General features: G+C 31.5%; 2 protein-coding genes across 3 annotated transcripts in view; one reads left to right on the top strand and one right to left on the bottom strand.

Annotated features, from left to right (window-relative positions):
- Positions 1-208: 208 nt before the first annotated feature.
- Positions 209-11611, bottom strand: LOC139524266 (uncharacterized). Of its 2 annotated transcripts, none has more exons than XM_071318998.1 (5): positions 11503-11611; positions 7000-7165; positions 4101-4394; positions 3575-3616; positions 209-3235 (listed from the first exon to the last, which is right to left on the bottom strand). In XM_071318998.1, exons 2-5 carry the CDS (start codon positions 7052-7054, stop codon positions 3066-3068), a joined length of 561 nt encoding a protein of 186 aa, XP_071175099.1. In that variant the 5' UTR covers positions 7055-7165; positions 11503-11611; the 3' UTR covers positions 209-3065. The 2 variants fall into 2 exon arrangements, with proteins under 2 accessions (XP_071175099.1, XP_071175100.1); XM_071318999.1 differs by having other exon boundaries at positions 4189-4394; positions 11503-11593.
- Positions 9009-27068, top strand: part of LOC139524265 (nephrin-like) — a 34825-nt gene continuing 16765 nt past the window's right edge. Inside the window, exons 1-15 of the mRNA XM_071318996.1 lie at positions 9009-9194; positions 10153-10527; positions 12430-12741; positions 13100-13381; positions 13608-13889; positions 14550-14831; positions 15294-15572; positions 16752-17027; positions 17543-17827; positions 18024-18305; positions 20482-20766; positions 22286-22408; positions 22727-22751; positions 23429-23553; positions 24223-24247. Coding sequence (XP_071175097.1) covers positions 9137-9194; positions 10153-10527; positions 12430-12741; positions 13100-13381; positions 13608-13889; positions 14550-14831; positions 15294-15572; positions 16752-17027; positions 17543-17827; positions 18024-18305; positions 20482-20766; positions 22286-22408; positions 22727-22751; positions 23429-23553; positions 24223-24247 — 3296 coding nt within the window. The 5' untranslated portion in view covers positions 9009-9136. The remainder of the gene's footprint in view (positions 9195-10152; positions 10528-12429; positions 12742-13099; positions 13382-13607; positions 13890-14549; positions 14832-15293; positions 15573-16751; positions 17028-17542; positions 17828-18023; positions 18306-20481; positions 20767-22285; positions 22409-22726; positions 22752-23428; positions 23554-24222; positions 24248-27068) is intronic.

Genomic DNA, 27068 nt, shown 5'->3' with positions numbered 1-27068 from the left:
CTCTATGTACTAGTATGTAATTGGTGTTTCTGTTGTTCACTTCAGTGTTCCTGTTGCTCGATACTTTACTCTTAAAGTTTGTGTGTTTCGCTCGGTTTTAGTTTGGAACCCGGATTTGTTTTCTCTCAATCTATTTATGACCTTGACAAACTGGTATAGTACTGTTGTCTGTATAAATATCTTCAAGAAATAATCAATATGCCAATCATTGTAGAGTATAAGTAAGTTTTATTTTTCATATCATAACTACATATGCACATGAAATGTAAACAAACAAACATATTGTTAAGACAAATAATTTTAATGATATCCAAGTCAGCTATTACTGAAATGTCTCATAAAACCCTCGAAAGTACCCAAATTGTAACTACTAGGTTTCTAAACGTACATTTATTAAAGAAAATGACAAAGGTTTATTTTGTAGATGTATTCCTTGTTTCTGCATTTACTGTATATTTTCCCAAAACCAAATTATGTATCCTTTCTAAACCAATGAGTTGAACCGACCTACAAACGATTCTGTAGTGAGGATTAGGCTTTGAAGGAATCCATGCTTATTAAAAAAAAATCGGGATCCTGATGTTCAGTGGTTGTCGTTTGTTGATGTGGTTCATAAGTCTTTCTCATTTTTCGTTTTTTATATAGTTATTTTTCCTGTTTGAATTATTTTACACAAGTCATATTTGGAGCCTTTATTGCTTGCTGTTCGTTGGGAGCAAATGTTCCGTGTTGAAAACCGTAGTTTGACATATAAAGGTTAACTTTTCCAAATTGTTACTTGGATGAAGAGTTGTCTCATTGAAACTCATGCCACATCTGCTTATATCCTTTAACTTCACATCAGTAAAATTGGATAACGGTTGTTCAGTATACTTCTTCTGTCTGTATAACCTTCCATGTAGAAACACCAAGAAATTTCTTGTAAATCAATAAAACTATTCTTAAACTTTGTGCATGTGTGGTGAATATCAACAATAAAACTTTAAAATTGGTGTTCCATAAAACTTCGTGTTTTTATGTACAGGATCCGGAAGCGTGATGCATAAACGGTATAAAGGAGGAAGAACAAAAGTTTGATGTTCACAGTACGAAAAAGTGAAAGTTTATAGTAATTCCAGACACTTATCAGAGCTGGTATAAAGACCAGATATGAGTTAACATTTAATAACAAAAAAGCAGTACAAATAGTATAACAGGTCGAATTAATAAGAAAGTATGATTTCAGAGTACTTGCTGTTACTGACAGCTAGTTTAACGCGAGAAGCAATTAATAAAAAAAAATCATGTATCAGAGACTAATAAAACACATTTTACAATACACAAATATACACGAGTACAAGTTACAACAAACTAATATTGGTGAAGAAAAAAAAAATCCTAAAGACCAACCACATAGTTCAGCGTACATATCCGTGGGTATTTTCACACCCTGAAGTATTCAAGTACTGAAGGGTTTTAAATATCCATATCTACGGAATATGAATGTCAATAACGAATGAATCTCCGATGTAAGTTCGAATCTGACGATTTTTAGGAAAGTTTGACCACAAAGTGGAACCTGAAAGCAACGGCTTTTTTTTCATCCTGCATAAACGTTTTATTGAAATTTGGTAATTTTACATATTTTGAATGGGGTGTAGGGTACTAACTGTGTAAGAACTTTACAGGTAGTCAAATATAAGACAGAGAAACTAGCAAAAAAAGTCAAATCATGCTCTCAATGATTTGAAAATTTCCTTATTTCAACGGTGCTACTTCACAAAATTTTTGTATGTGGACTCCAAAAAAATCTTCTTGAGACCGCCACACAGTTTTTGCAACGTTGATTGATGATGTACAGTCAACCCTGTTTTAAGAGACCACTCAAGAGAGAGCAAAAAAGTGGTCTCTTAATACAGGTTGTCTTTTTAATACAGGTTCAAAAGCCACGAACATTTAAGTATGTATATGATTTGAACGACGTAAACATACAGATTCACAACAGCTACAGATGATCACATACCTTACTCGAATATTTCTTTTCAAAGTCACTGAATTTTCAGCAACTAAAAACAAAGTAACAAACAAAATGGAATATTGCAAAACTTCCTATTACATTTTGAAAATACCCTAGTGATAGGTCATTAACTCAACTATGTAGCAGACATACACTCCTTGTGTGATTATGCACTGAGACTCAGTAGGACATAAAGTAAAAATTAAATGACCGCTTCTTATTATAGAGTCGATAAAATCAATAATAAAACAAAAAGCCGAACAAGTTTTTTCTTAATGACAATTTAACATTTTAAAGAAATTATTAGTTAAATTGTCTTATTTAAAAATAAACATGAAAATACACGATGTTTTATGTTCAGTATTTATCAAGATAAATGCTTTAAATGCTTGTGAAACTGAAATCTAAAAATACCAAGCTTTGCTGACTTATAATAAAAACAATTTAAAAAATCGTGTACGTACAAATCTTAAGATCTTTTGAGTCACGAAATTTTAGAGTTTTTCCACAAAGTCCTATGTATGTTATAATTTCACAAAATATACCTTTTCCATACAAGTTTTCGGGTACATTTCAAATATGTTATATATGATATAAGAAGTGACGTGTATGTGTAAATTATTAAAAAAAAATTGCTGCTTCTAAATAACCCTGAAACATGCACACCAAAGGGAAATAAATAAATAATGAAATACATCTGCCTCGATTTGGTCAAGCGGATAAATTAAGTGAGAACAAACAGGATAATCATTGGGTGCCATATGCATTGTAAACTGACACGTGTATGATACTTTACTGACTGTGTGTACAAAACAACTGGTAACGACAATTGACTATCCACCTCCCATTACATATTTTGAGCCAATATTTTCTTTTAATTAATTGTGTTTGACAAAATCAAATCAGTCACCTTCCATATCAATTATACTGAGGTATTTATATATATAAAAACAAATGTCAATGCAAAACGAAGCAAGAACAATAAAGTTCCCATAATCTCTGAAAGATGTATCATGTGCATGTGCCACATATTATATCGACTTGTTTGCATTTTTATGCAAATGTAAATTTAAATATAATTCTGTGATTCTCTTAAACTGGTCTGTGTAAAGTAAGCTGGATGTCTTACTCTTTTCGACTTTTTTCTGAATGCACAAAACCAAACGACAGCTACTATCATTAATACAGCGGAGCAAATGCAACCAGTTACGATGCCAGCTATTTGACCGCCATTCAATACTAAAAAATAACAAAAATAAGATCATGCTTTTTATCAGTGATATCCCATCTTATCTTTAAAAATCACTTTAAGCATTATTCTATTATTCTATCTTTGTACTTGTTACTTTAAATAGGTATTTAGTAGCCTCTGTTTTCAATTATGTATTTAGTAGCCTTGATGCATGTTTTGTTTATCTGAATCTAAAGGTCATGTCAGTATTTACCATCACTTGGTATCCGTCGTCGTAACATTTATTAAACTTAAAGATACAATTGCAAAAGTAAAAAGTGTTTCTGCCATTGAAAAATTCATTTTATTCAGTATGGTTCATTCAACTAAATTTCGAACTGTTTTACCTTTTTTTGCCTGACCAGATGTTGCATAGTGTAATTCTGATTCTGAAGTAGAATATACACAGATATCAAGATACTTTAAGATTAAGTATTATAATAATAACATAATTAATTTTATGTTGACAGCATGATGGAGCAACCTGGATATGAAGGAGTGTTTAACAATGTGTGTAATTGCTGTCATGAAAGTTGTCAACTATAATTGAAAATCGAATCTATGGAAGATGTTTTACTATAAATAAAAGATGTTGTACTGTATAAGTTTGCACACACATAACACAAACATTAAGACTTCTTTGTTAGAAAGCAAAGGAAAATAGGATGCTGATTATCAATTTTAAGTTGTTTCTTAACTGTGTGTTGCCATCTAAAGATCTGTTTTCAAGTAGACAAATCATGCATCATTCGATTCTTTATCACTGTTACCGTGTGAACACGCATGTTAACAATCTAACTATACTTGTCGGTATAGAATACAGCAGGCTTAATATATAAATCAAACAATACATTTATAAATATGCAAACTCACTAATTTGAATTGTATAAGATGTGCGAGTAGAAGCAAAATAACACGTCCATTTCATCTGATTATCTTTATGTAGTAACGGGTCAATTACCATAAATATTCCAGATGCATTCCCGAAAAACCTGTAGTTGTCACTAGAAACTGTGTCACAAAATCCGCCACTGGTACATGTTATAGTCGGAAAGTAAGCATTATCAGTAATCCATGTGGCACCACTGCTAAAGGGGGAAATATAACAAGCCAATACGAATTGGGAATTTACTTTAGACGAGCCATATCCTTTAATTAATATTAAACCTGTAAACAAAAAATACATATAGTTTACAACAATATTTTCATGCTTATATAGAATACATTTCACGCTATAAATAAGTATAGATTATAATATGCCCTTGTCCATACTGGCCCTGATATCATCCCAAGGCTTTAGCCGAGGGCCGATATGGGTCGACGGATTAATCCAGGGCCAATAAGGAAAAGACCTGTTATAGTCTATTGATCACATATTTTCGTTTTAAAGAAAATAGAAGAAAGTTCTATCATAACGATTAGATTAACTGGAACAGATAAAACCTAAAAAGATTGATCACATTTTCAAATATTTTTTTTATTACACTTGCTGCATACACATGTGTTGTAACATTTCCTTTTATTTTTTAAGATTATACTCAACAAAAGCGATAAATTGGCATGACTGAACCTAATTCGATAATAATTAGTCGGACATTGGTACTAGTGGTCATTATTGCAGAATTCTTATAACTTTCATTACAAACACGACATTGTTCGCCATTGTCGTTAAGTACCGAATGACGTCACGTCATTTGGAATCGGAGCACATAAACCAATAACCTATTTTTGCCCCGGGTAACAGTATGGGAAGGACAATTTTGAGGTTATTACATATGCAAAACAGAAATTTTTCTTTACTTATATGTGATAATACAAATTATTACATCTTCATTAAAGTTGAAACATAAATGTATGTAGTATAAATTCACAATGAAATACATCATTCTTTAATAATTTTATCCCGATAAATACAAAAAAGACACAAGGTTCTCCAATCTAGAATATATAAACTATGATTAAGTCAAAATCACATCAACACTGCTATCGATAATATTAGTGTGTCATAACTATAAAGGCACAACACAAAGCATATTGTGTTCTATTGTTAGTATTTGTTTTAAGTTGGTATCTTTGTCAGATAAATCTGTCCGTTTTGTTAGAATTTGTTATCCTTTACTTTACTGTACACAGTTTTAGCTGCAGCGTCCCATTTATTGACAGATAGACCAATTCTATCTGTTCAAATTTTGTCATTTAAACTTTGTCATTATGTAGGAACTATAAACGGCTGACATACGGACCTGTTCCGTTTTTAATTTAATATGGAGATCGATATTTTTATCCATCAAAATGCGATAAAGAGCTTACTACACGATACAAACCTTTGTCTTTACATTCTTAAAAAATGTTATGCAATTCGTTATTTGAGTATTAGAAAAATAAAATAATATTGGTTATTTATCTATGATACAAATCAGTACATGCTCAGAAATAAAACACGCAAAAATCGAAGAAATAACGCTTCAATTGCTGTTTTCCTCATAAATCCGCAGTAGTTATGGCTATTTGCTTTATACTCGATAGTTGCACAATATTTTTTATTACATGCATATTTTTATCTTACAAGATCTTTCATTAAATATAAACTGGAACGAGAGTTACACCCACTTACTTACAGGATATTCATTTTTTTTTCAAAAACTTCGGAGTTTGGAGAAATTTCCATTACAGTTTGGGGTCACTCAGTGTTGTTGAGTGGTTAATATGTTAGATTCGCATGCATTATGTCTTGCAGTTGTTAGCTTTCATTAAATATAAACTGGAACAAGAGTTACACCCACTTACTTACAGGATATTCATTTTTTTTCAAAAACTTCGGAGTTTGGAGAAATTTCCATTACAGTTTGGGGTCACTCAGTGTTGTTGAGTAGTTAATATGTGAGATTCGCATGCATTATGTCTTGTAGTTGTTAGCTTTCGTTTATATAATGAACGCATTTACCAAAAGGAATGTCCGTAGTAATTAGAAAATTCGCTTAAAAAATAAATAACCTGTTAAATGGTTCTTTTCTACATTTTTCTAAGTTATGCAGCTTAAATTTTCGGAGATGAAAACACATTCTTTTTTATTATAAATTAAACAAAAATCAAACTGTTTAGCAACAGCCGTTGTACATTAAATGGGCAGTAGCTACGAGATATATAAAAAATCTAAAATATGACTTTTATGATGTTTAATCATTAATGAAAGTGAAAAAGTGAAATACTCATCAACTTTTAGCAAACAGTTTTGTTCAATTTGTCAAAATAGGCTGAGACACATTGCTGATGAACTATTCACTTGAAAGTGATTCGACCTCATTGAACCCGTGTTCATGTGCACTGCAATTTAACACCTTAGCTAGAGATTGATAATGCATGAATTGTGCATGTGCGGTTATTTAAAGGAAAATATTGTCAACATTGAAAGTGAAACAAAGGTTAATCATTCTAATACAGGTAAGAAAGATGATATATATTTTTAAATCTATAATATGAAATTAAACTGACCTTAAAAAATCCAATTGCACCAGTTCATTATCTATTTATATCTAAATTAATGTTTATATCTCTTATAAGACCATTAAAGGTCTTCGTAGGTCAACTCGATAGTTAATTAGATGGTGTCAAGACTAAAATACTCTCAATTCGAAGCACCAGGCCCTGTAAATTGTTTATTTTAGACTTTTATATATTTTGGATTAAATGTTTTACATTGTCATGAATTAAATATGAGAATGTAAATTAATCAATGCAGCCTTATATACATAGAAACAATTGAAACACTCACCGTGTAATGATTTCAAAGTTAAACAAATTAATATGCAGAAACTGGAATAATTCATGATTCCATTTCATATCTTTCACGAAATGTACATATGAGTTGTTTGACTTCTGTTACAGCTTAATGTACAAAAGGAATTGACGCATCAATGATTTCTTCTAAGGGGAAAATCCTGAAATAATCCGAACAATATTATTAGTATTTATCCTGTTTCTAGTAATTATACTAATTCTAAATCGGTACACCCCATAGGGTATCATCAGCATAGTAGTCAGCACTTCTGTTTGGACTTGAGTTATCATTGATATATTCATAATTATAAATTAACTGTCAACAAAACTTAGATTTTTTTAAATACTGAGGATTTTCTACTTCAGGAATAGTTAGTCATATATTATTTGGCCTTTTTAACATTGTTCGATTCGAGCATCACTGATAAGTCTTTTGTAGACGAAACGCGCGTATGGCGCAAATAAAAATTTCTATCTTGGTATCTATGATGAGTGTCATTACAAGCTTGGCATGATTTTGTATTAATGTCTAAAAACGAAATGTCTGTTTAAAAACACAATAGACTCGTTTAATGTTACATTTGTTGTAAAAAATGATTAATCAAAGATATGTATTTAATCTTTTTAAGTTTTATGTTAAAAAACTTGCATTGTCAATCTCCCTTAATAGCAGAAATCTAAAATTGGAACACTAGTACTGAACTTCTGTTTATAGTGAGGTTATATACATAGTAGTATTTAGGCGTGAGAACATTTAAATATAGACCAATTTTAAACAATTATGTAAATGTAGTATAATTAAAAATATTATCTGATCACAAAGAACAGGTAGCAAGAATATGACGTATTGTGTACGATAGATACAATTACACTCTAATCAATGTGTACTAGTATTTGAAATCATTGCTAAATGCCTCGATGATCAACGCACACTTAAGTCGAAGCTAAACTCTATATAGCGATTTGTTCAATAGAAGGGTTATTAAATCTTCAAATATGTGTGTCCCTCAGGTCAAAACTATTAGGATATGTTTACACGTAAAATTGATAATTCTAACTTTTTTTATTGTCTTCGTGTGACAAATACGTTGCAGATTTCTGATAACATCTAACATAAATCTTTTTTGTCTCACCCTTACGTTCAGCATCAATATGGGTGACAATTGACTCAAACAATTCCCAATTTCTGAATCTCATTAACTTTTTCTTAATTATTCGCAAACTCCGTACAAAGATCGTTTCCGTCCCTCGATTATTTTTCATTTCATTCATCAAATAGTGTAGAGTAGTATGCAAATCTGGAACTCTCGTTGATTTTGGATTGTGCTTACCTTTATTGGCGTTGTAAAGCATCTCTATGGTGTTGGTGTACTTTTTTTAAAACTATATATTTCTCAGAACGCATGAGATAGGTAATGACTGATTTTTGCTTATTATTTTTAGTTGTAAGCCTAGTTTATGATGACTTATATATATCTAAACGACAATCGTATGTGAAATAAGAGATAAACACCGTTTCCCAAAATAATGAAAAAACGACAACGTTATATTGAAAACTGAAGACCGAGCAACCAGATTGCCACCCAAAACCGATTATTGAGGTGTATCAGGAGAGTAATCAGTTCCTGATTTATATGTGGAACCCGTTGTGTTGCCCAAGCAAGTCAAAATACGCAAATAAATCGCTTCTGGTAATGTCACAACCGAAGACAAGCTGATGTGATTGTCGTTAACAATAATTAACAATAAGTAGAATATATAAGTGGCCGCTTAAATCTCATCTTTGATTTTATGCTTTAAAATGTTGTATAACTTCGGTTTCTCAAACCCTATTCCTGTGTTGTACTCGATAAGGGTTATTCTGGAAAGCGGGGTCTTGAACGAAAAACCAGACAAGTAACACATGTTCAGTTTCTTTTATACATTAAACAGTAATTGTGTCAAATAGGTGTGTACTGGCTTTGATTTATTTAAAATCAATGTTCGTTTTAAAATCTATTTTACGAAATTTAAAGTGTATATGTATGAGGTCGAACTTAGGTAAACGTTTCCGGATAAAGAATTGGAATTCACGGTTGCAAATGAGGACGCAGAATAACGAATGTGTCAGTAACGTGTAATGAGTCTTGAGGATGCTCAGTTTTCAAGGATGTTTTCTCATTTTGATGCACCTTTCTGTTGTATTGAAAGGTATTTATGTTATGTACTAGTATTAATTATTGAATGCAACGTTATGATATTGTCATATTGTGGTATGACATATTGCTTAAATGCTTTGCTGATACATGAACTTATATAACCAAAATGATAACTATAAAAGATGGGTGAAAGATAGATACCAGAGGGAAATTCAAACTCGTTATTATAATGTTTTGAGAAAACATCAAACACTAATCTCAACGTGTATGCATATTTTTCCAAATAATGTTGTGTGGTCAATTATGACTATACCTTTATACTAACTATTACATTAGTTATGAACAACTTCAAATTTGATTGAATGCAATGGACAGTTTTTATGTAAAGAAGTTCAAATGTAGTTTTTGAACAATTTATGTTTAAAATGAATATGCCATAAATGAAACAGTCCAAAAGTCTGATTTTCAAATGTCAAAATAGTGTGTCGTGTTGGCTGAAAGTTGTGAATAAAAGAATCTGTTCGTAATTTTAGTGGAAACCACAAGGAGTCGTTCGTCTATCAGTACCAAACTATTGTAAAATCTTTGAGTGTGTTTTTTCGGTATTTATTTATTTTTGAAAAGTTGGAATGACCAATACATCCCATAGTTGCTTTCTACCTTATTGTTTGGACTATTTTGGATAGTTTATTTTTACAACCATATATCTGTATTTATAAGATAAAACTATAAATCTGGCAATTAACAGACATGTCTGCCTCTTTGATGTATGTGGCCTGAACCATACACAATTTATTAGTTTTTATAATACATTTCAGTGGCATATGAATGGTGGGGTTTTGACTTGAGTTGGAATCACCCCTTTCTACGAAATAATTATTAATCACGTAAACATTGATTGAAAAATCGTTGTAAACAAAACATAAATCAACGCTTTTAGTGTAAAAAAAGTAAGCGAAATTAAGCGTCGCAACATGAAAAAGTTTTAATCAAAAATGTTTTCATTGTAGGTAGCAGAGCTCAACAAGCTGTAATGTACCCACTAACACCAGCATATGCTGATTTGCACCAGCAGCTTACATTTATGTGTAAAATATCAGTACGCAATGACTGGAGAAGTACATCCTTTCATGACGAAACAAACAATGGTGGTGCCCCCAGTGTTGGATTGTTTTTCAATGCAACAAATGGTTCTTGTAACATAAGCTCTGTCTCGTTTTCAAAGTATAACGCGTCATGTGATTCTACAAAGGGGGAATACAATTTAACAATTCTCGATGTAGATGTGAAATACCATGATGCGTTCATCCGTTGCAAAGCCCAATATGGGGTTGGAAATAGTAATGATGTGTTTGCCTATGGAAACTCAACAATATACGTCAGAGGTAGAAGTTATGAATTTAATACTTGATTGGGTTAAAAACTTTAAAAGTGTATTAAAATGTGTTGTAAACTTTAAATAGGGTTACCCAAGAAAAGCCTGTTTTTACAATTGTACAAACGTGCAACGGGCTAGCGGGCGATCTATGAGAGGCTGTCAACAACGCCCGTGTATTTACTTATGAACCGTTCGACGCATGCATTTCAAATTTCAAAGTGGTGTTACTGATGACAAAATTGAGGCTAAGTTTGATATTGGCGATAAGGTGTCCCTGATTGATTTGAAAATGGCTACACTCTATGTTGTTTCCGTGAACAACTTTTTAAACTGATCAACAAAAGCTTTTTGAATTTGTTTATTTGCTGTTATAGGTTATTAAAAAGGGAACCAACTCGATTTTAACTAATTACGTTTTTTTTCGTTCCGGAATTTTGGTTATAAATTTGAACTTGTGTACCGATCATCAATTGTTTTCCATATTTGTAAATGTTGTTTCTGAAGACAAAATCTAGGTCAAAGTAAATTTTTTATTTCTATTTTTGTCGTTCATGAGTTTTGATCATTGATAAATTGCAAAATGGCACCTGACAACTTTGAGTCCCGACACAATTGCTAAATGGTGAAAATTGAATTTTCAGATAAATAAAAAAATATAGATGATATAAATGCATTATTGATTATCATATATGTATACTCGTATGCAATATTTAACCTCCTTCAAAATACTTCATTCGGCAAAAGAGATATATATCAATATGTTTTAGATTTGAAAAAAACAAACCGTCTTATTCATGTAATTCTTATCTGATTGTAGATACAAGTAACGGAGCATTTTTTGATGAACAATGGTTTTTTTTTCATAACATAAATTGACATACTATAACTGTTCAAACTCATATTCGCATCTTTACTGTTCTTAACAAATTCTTTAAATTTAATAACTTATTAGGTTAAATGTCATTTTAACAATTATACTTACCGAAGTGTATATAATAACCTGTCTGTTTTACAAATTATGAATTGCATTCAAGTGTTTTGAAAAACTAGGTTTATTTCAAATACTTAATACTAACTAAGGTCTTTAAATCATTATATATATACACACGAAAAGACATAATCTTTTTGATCGATGTGTATTTACAAATTTAAATGAACACAATGAATCTATTGACCATGTTGCATCTGATATGATAAATCTTATGGTATACAAAGTTGTGTACATTTTAAATATGAAATATATATACTTATTTATTTTTGTCCTACAGTTGTTATCACACGTAGTATATAAAATGTATCTGCATAATAAACCAATTATTTAAATAAGTTTGTGCATGATTATGTTGTGGTTTAATTCTCCGTTAATTTTGCCATATTTGCTTTTGTTGAATTTGCATTTTAAAAAAACCTCTGCAGAATTTATCAAATAAAGAAATACTTGTCATGAGTAGAGTTTTATCCTGTCCAGTTCTATAGACAAAATTCCACATTCCATTGCACTTTAAAAAAAGATCATAAGAAATTGACCAATCAAATTATCATCCTTTTTTCATGTTACGTGACGTACATCATCTATAGAAACATCAAATAAAAAATAAAAATGGTGCTTTGAAACACTCCAAATATATATTTAATACTCAGAAATATCTTATGTCTATAAAATGTAGGACTGTAGACAAAATAATATTTTCCATCCCATGAACTATTTAATACTTATATATAAGACCACTCTGCAGATCAGGAATGGCGACTAAGAGAAGCGACTTAAGTTTTTAGTGAAACTTATATCTTTAATTTCAGTTGTGATTAGTAGTCATTTTTAAATGAACCTCAGTTATTTATCCTTAAGACTGTCCATAAAATTCAACAAAATGTATGTATATGCAGTTTTATGCAATTTTATTTTCAGTCCACTTGACAGAAATATTGTTATCAAATACTACAATCACAAGCGATGTCACTCGTGAAACCTCTATAGAATGTAAAGTAACCAGTAGACCAGCTGCATCCATAACTTTGATTAAAGTAAACTCGGAGGGAACAGTACAAGACATATCCTCGTCATCGACAAAAACTGTAACTAGCAGTATAACAGGGGAAATAGTTACCAGTATACTGAACTTTCGATTTACGGCAAACGATAATGGTGGCCTTATTTATTGTCATGCCGACAATTTAATATCAACTATAAATTCCTCTTTTGTGACATTGCGTATATATTGTAAGTGCATAATTACAGTTTTGACGGTGCTGTTCATTTTGGTATGATTTATATCAAACAACACATCTCTTTGTAATGGAGGATTTTCGATAAATGAAACTAACATAGCTATTTCACTTTCTCACCTTCCATACAATAGTAACCCACGAAAATGAATTTGAATTGTTTTAGAAAAAACAAAAATGCTGTATTAATTAACTATTTGAATCGCGATAAAAATTGTAAAATAAATTCGACCTTTAACTTCAATTCTTTAGGGACAGTGTTATCGACCAAACATATGCTTCTTAGCTTGAATTACATCTAAAGGAACTAATAAAGAAATATTATTTGTAATGCATTTATATCTTACATTTAGATCCACCATCAGATGATCCAACTATACAGCAGACACCAAACCGACCAATCATCAGTGGAGAAAAAGTAGTTCTGACATGTTCTGTTTCCGGTGGTTTTCCATTACCTGTATTGTCATGGAACTGTTCCGGTAACAACACAAACAACACTTCAGGAAAAACTGCTTTCTATACTATCCTTTTTATGGCTTTAAAACAAGACAACGGAAAAACTTGTACTTGTTCTGCTGCACATCCTGTAGCAGAGTATAGACCACAGATGCATATCACTCTTAACGTATATTGTAAGTCTTTATCGCAAACAAATATATTAAAAAAATGTAAAAATGCACAAATAAGCGATTTCGTCTCATGATTCCTTATGGTTGCTGTTGTGTTTTGTTTGTTATATATCTTTTAAGTTAAAGGTGTGTATAATACTACGCTCTTTTTACGATCAAACTTAAAGAATAGTACATGCATGTTAAAATCAAGATTCACTGCTTACTCTAGATAATATTTGAATTTTAGTTCCTCCAGATAAGTTGCCTGTTCTAATGCAAATACCAGAAGGCCCAGTTTACACCAGTAGCTCTGTTTTGTTGGTTTGTTCCGTTAATGGTGGCAATCCTGTGGCAACGCTAACATGGAATTGTACTGGAGTAATAAAGATAAACTCATCAGAAACAACTGCTATTAGTTCCATTGAAATACCTGTTACTAATCTAAACCATGGAATGGCTTGTTCCTGTTTGGCTTCCCATATTATAGACACTTATAAACATACAGCTCATCACCTGCTAGATGTAATTTGTAAGTATTTTATTCAATAAGTCTGCAGTTGGAAACATGGATGTAACAGTTTTTCACTTCCATGGTGGATGTTCAGACAATAATAAAAACGAGAACGAAACGTGAACGAAAACCTTAATATAGCTTGTTTCAGAAATGTTGTGCCTTTAACGATATAATAAATCTACAATTATTACCTTTAAAGTCCTTAATACTATGTACTCATATAAATAATGCGTGATTGGTATTCTCAATCAAAATGGTTGTTTTAAGGTCTGTGTTATTGACATGTTGAACTCAGTTAAAAAATAATATCAAGACTAAGGACTAAGGACGGAACTCGTGATTTAAAACGTTCGTGCGTTTGGCTTTAACATATTTTTGTGTTGAGTGTAACTTATTTATTAAATTGAGCACATTACACATACATTGAGATCATTATCTTACGGATGCATTTTCATTTCACTTTCTAAATTGGCAGCGAGTGACCATACAATGCGTATAAAGTATTCCATTCTTTCGATTACGTATTAAAAAAATACAATATAATGTACCGAAAATTATTAGATTTATGATGAGTGATTAACAAGGAACTGATAAACGCTATTGACAGCTAGCAAATTCGTTACCAGATTTGATTTTTATAATTACCTAAAATTATCTATTAATGTTCATTCTTAGTTCCACCAGACGTTTATCCAACTGTACGACAAGCCACACCTGGACCAATAGATACAGGAACAGCAGTAACCTTGATATGTTCTGTTCCTGGAGGCAATCCTTTGGCAACACTGACATGGGATTGTCAGGGTATCACTTCAAACACCTCGACAGAAACTGAAGCAGTGTTAGAAATTGAGTTTACAGTGGACAAAAATTATAATGGAAGAATCTGTAGTTGTTCTGCTACTCATCCTATAGTAACTTACAGACCCACATCTCAAATTTCACTGGTTGTTTATTGTAAGTGTTATAGAAACACACAAGGACAGTGATAAATTATGCATACAAATAATAGTAGTACATACAATTACAGAATGGTCATTGAATCAATTTCTATTGTGAATTCAAACATCGTATATACAAAAACTTTCTTCTCAGTTTTTATTTGTTTTAAGTTTTTGTTAAAGATAAAAAATACCTATATCGAAAATTGCATAGGATCTTTTACTTTACAGAGAATAAGTAGCACCAGCATACTTGAAACGTTGACTGCATAAAATATGTTTTTAAATGAAAACATTCGACTCTGCAATATGTTTTTTTTTATTGAAATAACACATGATTTTTTTTTATTGCATATTAAAAAGTTGTTCCTTCCTTAATGTTTTTGATAATCATGTCATAGAAACATTTACTGGCCGGTGATCTGACCAGACGATGGTGTGTTGTTTTACTAATTAATATATTTTCATTCATTTTTAGTTTCGCCTAGTAAACCAAATTTGGTATTGAAACCTGAAATGCCATGGTTTGTCGGAAACATAACGGAAATAGAATGTGTATCTGAACCAGGAAATCCAGAATCAATATTCGAATGGACTAGTGATAATATGGCAGTGGATGTTAATATGTCTGCGTTAATCATAGGACCTCTCACGAAATATAACAATGGGAAAGTAATTATTTGTACCGTTCAGAATGAATATACCAAAAGACGTGGATCGATACTGAAATCAAATGTTGTACATATAAATGTAGAATGTGAGTTCTTTGAATTCTAGGATTGGTTTTCCGTAATTGCTACTGAGGTCAATGTTTCAAAATAGAAATAAAAAATAATTGATGTGGTGCGATTACCAATGAGACAACTTCACCTGAGACCGTATGGGTCACGATTTACAATTCAGTTGAAGTTAGCGGTAATGATAGCATTCAATCAATTCCTCTGTCCATATAATAAAGCTAAATATGTACCATGGCTTGCTTCGAAGCTGCGACGTTTTCATATATGTGGTAACAATTTCAGGGTACGCCGTGGGTATCATTTTCCGTAATTCAGATACTCGTACCTCAAAAAGCAATTTGTGATTCTCGAGGTTAAGACAATTCTTTTTTCACACAACCTGTACATTGACAATTCATACTTTAACACATGTATTATGTTACAACTTTGTTCTACATATTATATGGTAATCTGCTTTTCATATCTGCACAGATAGTTAAGCCTAGTCACTTTGTAAAAATAGAAAGATGTCGAACATGGCTAAACAGAAATGTTTTGTCAAGGTACAATTTTATTTTCTTCAATTTGGGACACATGATAGACATCGACACCATATCATGCAGAATGTTGTACACGAGCAATCGCTTTTATACTATTCAGGGTTACAATTTGAAAATGAGTTTTGTTTACATATAATATTTGAATACAATAATTTCAGTATTTTGTGAATTGATTGTTATTGCGATTATTGGGCGAATGGTGGAAAATGCGATATTAAAGACTTTGATTTCAGGGAACACAGACTATTAGCATAAATTATGTAAACAAATTTATTTTTTATCTTCGAACGCGGTTATACTTTTTATCCAAATTTCCGCCGATTTAATTTCCTGATTATCTTATTAACCTGATGAAGTAAGACAAGGTAAGATCAAAATTTTGAATTTTCGCGACAATTCATGTTCGCGATATTTGTTCTTCTCGCAAAGAACGCGAAAAAAGATCGTTCTAAAAAATTAGTTAGATTACAGTAATCCTATCGTTATTTGAAATACGATATCTATTCTAACGCAACTTTCCCAAGAAAAACAACATAACACAAACTAATAATATAAGACCATATGTCTGGTATTTTGCAAAGGACGAATTTTTTGACATTAGATGAATTATATATATTTGTTTATGACTTTAGTTTAAAGAAACTTTTTCTATGATAGATTTTCCTGAAATTTCCATTGACACTTTACCATTATTCGTAAATGAAGGTGACAATGTGTCAATTACGTGCAATGCCTTTGGTAATCCTGTTCCAATAGTTACGTGGTTTCAACAGGACCAGAATATAACAGAACGTCAAATAAACCAGTCCATCCTTCATTTGTTTGATGTTGGTCGTTTATTGAATGAAGAGCTGTATACATGTAAGGCATTCGCAACTTCTACAACATATGGTTCTCTTGTAGCGGAAAATACGACAGAACTCATAGTTTTTTGTGAGTATCCATAACATTACACATGTACATTTTTGTTGTGTTAACGTTTTTAAAAATAAGAATAAAAATAAAATGATTCTTTAATATTTTAGATAGTAAGTTGTAGTATATACATTATTGATATTAATAATCGATTTGTATCTTTATAGCAAATCCTACATTTCGTTTATATAACATATATTGGCAATGTTTTAAAAAGGGCTCGTCCGTTTACATACACAAACATGTTCTTCCACTACACTCACTGTATACTCAATAGGCAACAGCTGAGTTTTGAATTTGACATGCTATGAATACAAAACAATAACATGAGGTGATAAAACGAACAAATAGTTTGAGATAAAACACATCATACTTTCATACTTTATTGTATGTTTCAAATTGGGAATTAGATGGCGGAAACACTTTTATGAAATTATAACTTTGCAATACACTGTTGACATTGGTATCATCAAATATTTTTAAAATCCATTAAACCAAATATAAATTCAAATCGTAAATTTGATATTTTACAGATCCGCCAGTCATAACAAATTTTCAAGTCTTAAATGGACCGACAGTATCTGAAAATGAGGATGTTACATTCCGATGTGAAGCTGAAAGTAATCCTTTGTCAAATATCACATGGTTGTTTTTGAATGATCAGACGAAACTTAAAGAAGAAAACAGTGTTTATACCAGTACCTACACCATTACCAATTCCAACTGTTTCCATACAGGCACATACCAATGCCAGGCTGCAAACTACAGAAATGGGGTTATTTCTGTGTATGCCAAAGATGTAGCTTTAAATGTTATGTGTAGGTAGCTTAATCATTACAGAAATCCGAAGAATTATTTCATGTGTCACATACACCATTTTATATAGGTTGGTTTTGTGAATATGTAAAGTCGCATTATTGATAATCTGTTTGTATGTATATTCTGCTGCATTTTACGAATTGAAATTGATTCGATACGCATATCACACGTAATATGTAAATTTCTTTTTATCAGGTTCACCGCGTTTAGATACCCGATATCAAAGCCTACCTAAAATAGTCGCTGTTGAAGAAAATGGTGACTTAGAATTATCTGCTCATATAATAGCATATCCTTTACCAGTAATTCGTTGGATATTTACAAATGAAGTCAATTCCACATCAGTATTGGTTGGGAACTCATATGTTTCAAACTTGCATAAAACAGATTTTAAACAATCGGAGTTTGGAGAATATACCTTGTATTCATTTAATGAGCACGGGAACCTTTTTGTAAAAGTAAATGTTGTTCCAAAAGGTGAGTAGTTACATTCGATGGCATTTTTAAGGAGTCATATTTTGTTAACAAACGACGTTTAACCATGTTAACAATACCGAATACTAAAGTAAAGATAGAAGCGTTCCGTTATATAAAAAGTATGTGATTTTTTAGCTCATCTGAAGGGCCAAGTGAGCTTTTCTCATCACTTTGCGTCCGTCGTCCGTCGTCGTCGTCGTCTGGCGTCGTCTGTTAACTTATACAAAAATCTTCTCCTCTGAAACTACTGGGTCAAATTTACCCAAACTTGGCCACAATCATCATTGGGGTATCTAGTTTAAAAAATGTGTGGGGTGACACGGCCAACCAACGAAGATGACCGCCATGGCAAAAAATAGAACATAGGGGTAAAATGTAGATTTTGGCTTATATATCTGTAACCAAAGCATTTAGAGCAAATCTGACATGGGATTAAATTGTTTATCAGGTAAAGACCTATCTGCCCTGAAATTTCCAGATGAATCGGACAACCTGTTGTTGGGCTGCTGCCCCTGAATTTGTAATTTTAAGGACATTTTGCTGTTTTTGGTTATTATCTTGAATATGATTATAGATAGAGATAAACTGTAGACAGCAATAATGTTCAGAAAAGTAAGATTAAAAAATAAGTCTGCATGACCGAAATGGTCAGTTAACCCCTTTAGGAGTTATTGCCCTTTATGATCAATTTTTAACAATTTTTGATAAATCTTAGTAATCTTTTACAAAAATCTTCTCCTCTGAAACTACTGGGCCAAATTAATCCAAACTTGGCCACAATCATCTTTGGTGTATATAGTTAAAAAAAATGTGTCCGGTGACCCGGCCATCCAACCAAAATAGGGGAAAATGCAGTTTTTGGCTTATAACTCAAAAACCAAAGCTTTAGAGCAAATCTAACGAGATTAAATTGTTTATCAGGTCAAAATCAGATGGATCGGACAACCCGTTGTTAGGTTGCTGCCCCTATATTGGTAATTTTAAGGAAATTTTGCCATTTTTTGTTATTATCTTGAATATTATTATAAATAAAGATAAACTGTAAACAGCAATAATGTACAGCAAAGTAAGACCTAAAAATAAGTCAACATGACCAAAATGGTCCATTTACCCCCTAAGGAGTTATTACAATTATCATAAAATTTGTAAATTTTTACTTACATTTTCCACTGAAACTACTGTGCCGAGTTCATTATAGATAGAGATAATTGTAAGCTTCAAGAATGTTCAGTAAAGTAAGATGTACAAACACATCACCATCACTAAAAACACAATTTTTTCATGAATCCATCTGCGTCCTTTGTTTAATATTCACATAGACCAAGGTGAGCGACATAGGCTCTTTAGAGCCTCTAGTTTATTGAATCTTATGCATTATTTGACTGTCTACACATACGTCACTTATTATTAATGGAACAGAAATTTTCTTAGTGATAACCAAAAATAAAAGAAAATAATTGATTCAAGCACTTTGTTTTATTAAAATGTTTAGGGCATATAATTGCGTCAGTCTGTTGTAACAGGTTAATGCTGTATTTTAGCATTTCTTCCGTTTTACAATAATATTTTAAGCATAGTTCATGTTAGGCATGACCATTCTTAAGTATATGTATTATGTAACAGCATAATTAAACCTTTTTCTTCCATTCGAGCATTACTGATGACTCTTTGGGGATTTAAAACGCGCGTCTGGTGTATAATTTTATTTCTGCTATCAAGGATGGGTTTATAGATAAAGATGGCGATAAGTTAAGGTTTCTTTAGACACACATGTTAACCAAACAGTACTATAGCTGAATAGTAATCAAAGGTATCCGGCGTATAATTCATCACCCCAGACACGCGTTTCGTCTACAAAAGACTCCGATCATAAAATTTATAAAGCCATAGAAGTACAAAGTTGAAGCACAATACCCATAAAATATAAATTTCAAAATTCCCCCAAAAAAATGTACCAAAGACGGCTAACTTAATATATGCCTGGGATAATCAATCATTTGTATATCGAAAAATGTATACTTTTGTTAACAAGAAAAAAAATGATCATATCATTGAAATTATTTTCCACACCGAAGTGCTGACTACTGGGCTAAATTGCATGAGTGAAATATTTATTTATCATTAAACTGTCTTCGATATTAGAAAACAAATATTTTTGTTCCTGTATATCACAAAGGTAAACCCTTGCCACCTTCTAAAGTAATAGTGGTGTGTACGAGTACATCTGTGGCAATGTTTTGGAATTCTGAATTTGATGGAGGCGCTAGGCAAACGTTTATGGTTAAATATTGGAGAACATTAGACGGTACAACGATTTCGTCCGCACTTGTAGAAAACCTAACTGAGCAAACTGTCATCAAAGAACTATTGCCTGATTCCAACTATAGTTTTATAGTTCAAGCTACGAATAAGCATGGAACCTCAAACTCTACAATCAAAACGTGCAAGACTGGTGCCAAAGGCAAGTAAAAGAGGGACGAAAGATACTAAAGGGACAGTCAAACTCATAAATCTAAAACAAACTGACAACGCCATGGCTAAAAATGAAAAAGATAAACAAAAAACAGCACACATGACACAACATAAAAGAACTATAGAATAAACAACACGAAACCCCCAAAAAACTAGGGGTGATCTCAGGTGCTCCGGAAGGGTAAGCAGATCCTGCTCCACATGTGGCACCCGTTGTGTTGCTTATGTGATAACATTCCGGTAAATAGTCTAATTCGGTAGGTCACATTCATGAAAGGGAAGGGGATTGTAGTTACGACGTAAGGAACATATCCGATATCATTTGTGAAACGGTTATTCCATAACGGTCAACCAACTCGTGATGGCGTCCGTAAAATTTACGAAGGGATGATTTCAACTTCACCATTTGGAAGTCTTGGTTTAATAGCTTCCTTGTGAGCAGCAACCCTCTATCAAGAAAATCATGATAGGAAATGCAAGCACGGGAATATCGTATCAATTGGGAGATATGTACCCCGTATGCAGGTGCTGCTGGAATGTTGCTACTTAGAAATGGAAAGTTTACAATTGGAAAGCTGAAATCATCTCTTTTGTCGTAAAGTTTTGATTTCAACATTCATTTTTTTTTCTCTAAAGACGTTTTTATGAATTAAATGACACAATTATCTTGACAAAGTTTGACGTCACTGAATAAGACCTATTACGGAATTGGCATTCATATTTAGTTGAATTCGTATAACTTGATTTTTCTTATTTTCTAAGTAGTATTGTGGCGTTTGGTTTTTCGTTTTGCTATCTTAACGAACGGCGTGTTTTCGTTTCAATTGCTACATTTTGAATATTCCTTTGGTATCATCCGCCTTTGTAAATAAAGTTTTCTAATATTATCAAATACATGCATTCGTTCCTTATCATCAGATTCTGCAAAATCTATAAAAAAAGAGGAGATGTATGACTGCCTATTAGACAATTATCTTCTTGACTTTACATGGGATGGTAGTTAACAATTAGTAGTTTGGAATATTGAGATTGCAGTCAAAAATCTGCGAAAAGATAAACATAGTTTTTGAATTATATAATCAGCTAACATAACAATAAAAAAAATCTTGTCTATCGAAGAACTTAAAAGTGATTTGTAATTGGTCTTGATTTATGCATTCATAAATTCAGCTTGAAAAATAAAAAAATAAAAAAATAACGAACAAATAAAATCACTTCACATTTCTCTTTCAGATAAATGCCTTTGAATGCCTTCTCTGTACCATTTTGCAACTAGTATGAAAATAAATGCAACATTGACAAACTTTACTTTTCATTGATTGATATAATATTTAATCAACAGCAATCACTATATTACTAAATGCAAGTTCACTATTCCACCATATTAAAACCGGGATAAAAAGTTAATCGTGATTTATGGTGGGAAATGGATACAACTATGAAGCTCATTTTTTTCAAAAAATCTTTTAAAATCTAAATATAAAAGTGTTTTTTTTACGTCTATTCAGAAATTGCATTAAAAGTAGAACAGAATGGAACGTCTGGTGCAACCATAGCTGCTGCCGTCGTTGCTGTAATTTTATCATTCGTTATCATTTTAATGATTTCTATTTTCATCTTAATACCGTTTTGTAAGTATTACTGCTTAGTCTTCTCAGTATATGTTTATTTTCATTTTGAACATGTAATAGTTTTTGATAATGTCTGATTAGTTAAGATAGCTTTTATATTTCATGACAAATCATGTTGAACATTATTTTAATAAATAAATATACATTCATCTAATATATATTGCTTCATGTCTTTAGTAAATTAAATTCAACGATAACAACTTAACTTCAATAATTCTTTTCATACATATTTTTCCTCGAGAGTGAATTTCTTGTAGAAAATGCTATAAAGATAAATACTTATATGCATGTAATAACATATTGAAATATTTGTTTCAGATCGCCAGCGTCAGAACAAAGACAGGTAAATAATATATTTACACCGTAACACTTCGTTCCCGTTTGAAGAAAAACTATTTAAATCGATTTTTTGATGGATCAATTAAATATCTTTCCACAAGAGTTATGTTATAGTAAAATCGGATCCACATTGATGATAACTTTTCTTAACGGGATAAATGAATGGTTCTTCTTTCATTGGCGATTCTACCACATCTGAATACGTATATTACAGCTAGTAAATTTGTCAAAATGTATTGAGGTGCACAATGTGTAGTATTTCAGACATGGAACGACGACAAACCCATGCTATACATCTGTTATGTTGTAGTTCTTTCATATGGCACTTTGTACGTAAATTTTGTTTTTACATATTAAATGTGTAAGTTATGAACTAAACGAATCAAACAATACGAAAATGTACTGCTGTTAATTGTGTCCAATAACAAATAAATATGAACAGATTTGGAAAATTATTTACCAGGGCAATAGCCTTTAAAACTGTTGACGGTGAAATAATCTTTAGACTGGGAAAAGCAAAACATAGGGTATGTGGCAATTCCATATCATACATCGAAAATATACAGACAACGCCATCACTAAAAAGAAAAAGACATACAGACAACAACAGTACACAAACAAAATGAAAACTATGAATCAGTTGTTAGAATGAAATAAATGAGTATACCTATTTATTTAAAGTTTGAAGAACCAAAATCAGGGGTATCTGAAGCCAGCACGGGATGTTTCTGTTAGATCGGCAAGAGACAATGTTTATCAGCTGCCGTTAAACCAACAATATGAATCTATTCGTCAGAGTGCTGTTGGTAATTATTTTGTACTTCATTTTATTTGATTTTGTTTGAAATTTAAAGGTTAATACGAATCAAAACACAAGACGCGGTATAGCAAACATACGAAAACATAACATAAAACATAAAACATAAAACAGGTCTTAAAATAGTTTCTCTCCATTTTTTGTTTTAACTCATACGTGAATTAATTAACTGATTATAGATGCAAATTCACCGCAAAGTGAATAATGATTTGCAATTGTTCCTATTTACTTTTAAATCTGTAAACACCTTTGGAAAACGTAACGATACAATATTAGCTGATGGTAAAAAATTGAGAATAGAAATATGGAATGTGTCAAGGAGATAATAGCCCGACCAAGAGCATAAACAGCCAAATGCTTCCAATAGGTTTTTAACAGACAAATATAAGATTAATGACATAATAATATAATTCTGCTTCCGCAAACAGTCTTTAGACCCAATACCAGCTTGCAGTTAGTACAATAGACAAATCATAATGGAGAATACTAACAAACAAAATAACTGAACCAAAAGAACAAAATGAAAGTCAAAGTAAAACCTTCCAGAATAGTTTTTTATAATATATTCTAGAAAAGAATATATATAAAGTTTATACAACAAATTTGCATATGTGATTACGCTTCTCTGTAATTATTTATTTATTTCATTTTTTTGCAGTTGAAGTTAATGTGAATCCTTCAAGGTAAACATAAAAGTCTAAAACACGGCTATCATCACTAAGATATTGATATATAAAGAATGAAAAGCTTTAAGCTGAAGATATGTAATAGTCGCTCGTCGTTCACAATGGAATATATTGTTTTATAAGTTAAAAGTCTTTCAAATCGTTGTCCTTCCATAGCTATAAGTTTTTCCTTTAAAGCAGGATGCATGCCTTATTTCTTGAAATAAAAAATAAATAGAATACAGAACTGTAAGAAAAATTTAAAACAGAAATCAAAAGTGATAACATCTGGCATATTCCTGACTTAACAGGCATTTTCGTATGAAGAAAATGGTTGATTGAACCTGGTTTAATAGCCAGCTAAACTTCTAACTTGTATGACAGACACATCAAATGTCCTTATATTGACAACGATGAATGGACAAAACAAGCAAAAACAATAGGTAAAAATGTCAAAAATTGGGGTACAGCAGTCAACATTGTGTTATCATATTAATCAATATAAAAGAAACAAATGTAACAAAGAAGCACAATAAGCATACATCAAATTTAACAACCTCATTTTGCTTTTTATCATACAATTTTGATGATCTCTGAAAAATCCACCAATAAAGGATTGAGAGTTATCACCCATTACACATGTTAAGTTAATGATAAACCTGATGATAGTATTTTTATCAACGATAGTACAAATGACAGTTCTTCAGAATGCAACGCAACTAGCATTGATTAATGAAAAAATTCGTGAAGAAACATTCAAAATACTAAGACAAAATTATGCACAAAACATCCGCCTCATCGATGTAAGATTCTTTAGTGGTGCTCGAATGAACCTCCCCAAATTCAAAAGTTTTTAATTGCTATGAACAGTAATGTGAACGCACGAGATACGTCTACAAGCAGTGTTATTAGTCAAGTGATTCAAAGACTCATTATTACTAGATTTATTTCACTTGACTGGGAGGGGTTTAAGATGTTTGCTTATTTAAGACCAGTCCATCTATAGACATGAGTTTTGCGATGTCAATGAAGCGTCCAGTTAATCTCCCATATACACTCAGTTCTTTTGTATATGCGTCTGGTGACACTAATAGATGATTAGATTACAACGACAATCATCCTTATCACACACATCTTCAATTAGACTTCCGTATGCAGATTAAAACATAAACTCCGACCGATCAGCTAAAAAACATTGGTAATACGTTTGTAACCAATATATATGTTACAGTGAATTTGTATAATCAGTGATTATGTAGAATCCCTGATTTTTCAGGGATTATGTAGAATCACTAAAATCATTAGTGATTATACAGATTCCCTGAAAATTACCAGTGATTTTACATAATCACTGATAATTTTAATTAGTATTCTACAAATTCCCTAATATGATTTCAGTGATTATCAATAATTAAAAGCTCCAAAGATGATGAAACAAATTAACATAGACAAATTATCATTATTTTCTTATTCCTTGAAAATTTAAGTAAAATGCAGTTTTCATTCCTGATCTACTATTTGATTCTTAAGTGATGAGTTTTTTCCTTTATATTTTATCCAAGTGTTGAACCTCATTATGCTACTAACAAATAAGCTCGGCACAGGCACAGGTGTTGCTTGGGTTGAAGAAAACGTATGCTCAAAAGTTAATGCAAATTGCAGAGGAAAAACAACATATATTTCAGACCAATTCCACAAGTGGTTCCAGGAAAGGGAGATCCTTGCCATATAGCAATGGACTCCTGCTCGGATCTTTAATACAAGAAATCAGTTTGAGGTTGCTGATTTCCCTTCATTGGTACCTTCAGATGTTTGTGCTTAAAACTCTATTTCTCTGAGACGTGCCGTAAAATATGATTTGATATGGAGGACAAGGTTTTTTAAATGTTGATATTGTGGTAAAAACAAATATGAATTTAAAAGATATACATGTAAAAAGCAGGACAAATGTGTAATAGTCGATGCCATCCAAATCTAGTTTGTAAATAAAATGTTTATTTTTAAAATATTGTGCATAAAATTAACATTTATCAAAAAGATTGTACGCATAAAAATAGTTTTGATGACAATTTCAGTTTAATTCATATTCTCAACCTATTGCTAAAACAATACGATAAAAAAAATAATCATTATGCCTTTAATCATGTTAATAGTTTCATACTAACTTCATCAACCCGCCCTTGTGGGCTCGCTTGATATTATTAATACTGAGACAGTAAATATCAAAAAGGGCTCGCTTGATATTATTGCTGATAAAGTCAGTATTAAAAACAAAACATCCATTATTCAATATATATTTTGCTTATCATTTAATTATATTGTGCTTATCATTTAATTATATTGTGTTTATCATTTCAATATTTTTGTGTCTTTCATATTAATATACTATGCCTAACGTTATACAATATTAAGGGTATTAGTCTGATATGAGCCAGTCCATGCCAAAAGGTACAAAAACGAAAACTTTACGAAATTCTAAAAAGTGTGCATAATTATTGGTAGTAGAATTGTGATTTATAAAACACATTTACTTTTCCTCGTATCCTTAAGCTGTGAGCTACACGCACCTGCAAGTGTTGAGACCCCCTTTAGTTTTATCAAGATTTTTAATGAATTATTTCATATATTTCAATCATTTTCAAAGTACAGTTTAAATGGCTTGATTTGCCAATTGATAATGTTAACCCCGGTAGCAGTGGGGATAAGGCTCTCGCTTACGATGCAGATATCAATGCAATCAGACCGGGCAACGGTAAGAATCCCGTGCAACGACGGTTGATTTATATAATATTAACTTAACTTCGGTTGATTTATATAATATTAAATGACTTAACTTAAC

The sequence above is a fragment of the Mytilus edulis genome, chromosome 5 (genome assembly GCF_963676685.1).
Source record: "Mytilus edulis chromosome 5, xbMytEdul2.2, whole genome shotgun sequence".
Classification (NCBI taxonomy): domain Eukaryota; kingdom Metazoa; phylum Mollusca; class Bivalvia; order Mytilida; family Mytilidae; genus Mytilus; species Mytilus edulis.
The sequence above is the reverse complement of the archived record's forward strand: the minus strand, read 5'-3'. Positions and strand labels throughout refer to the sequence as shown.

Excerpts from the sequence above, each read along its gene's own strand:
- LOC139524266 (XM_071318998.1), bottom strand. The coding sequence starts at position 7,054 with ATGAATTATTCCAGTTTCTGCATATTAATTTGTTTAACTTTGAAATCA. Across the intron at positions 4,395-6,999 it reads AACTTTGAAATCATTACACG|GTTTAATATTAATTAAAGGA; the intron begins GTGAGTGTTTCA and ends TTTTGTTTACAG. Across the intron at positions 3,236-3,574 it reads ATCTGGTCAGGCAAAAAAAG|TATTGAATGGCGGTCAAATA; the intron begins GTAAAACAGTTC and ends GTTATTTTTTAG.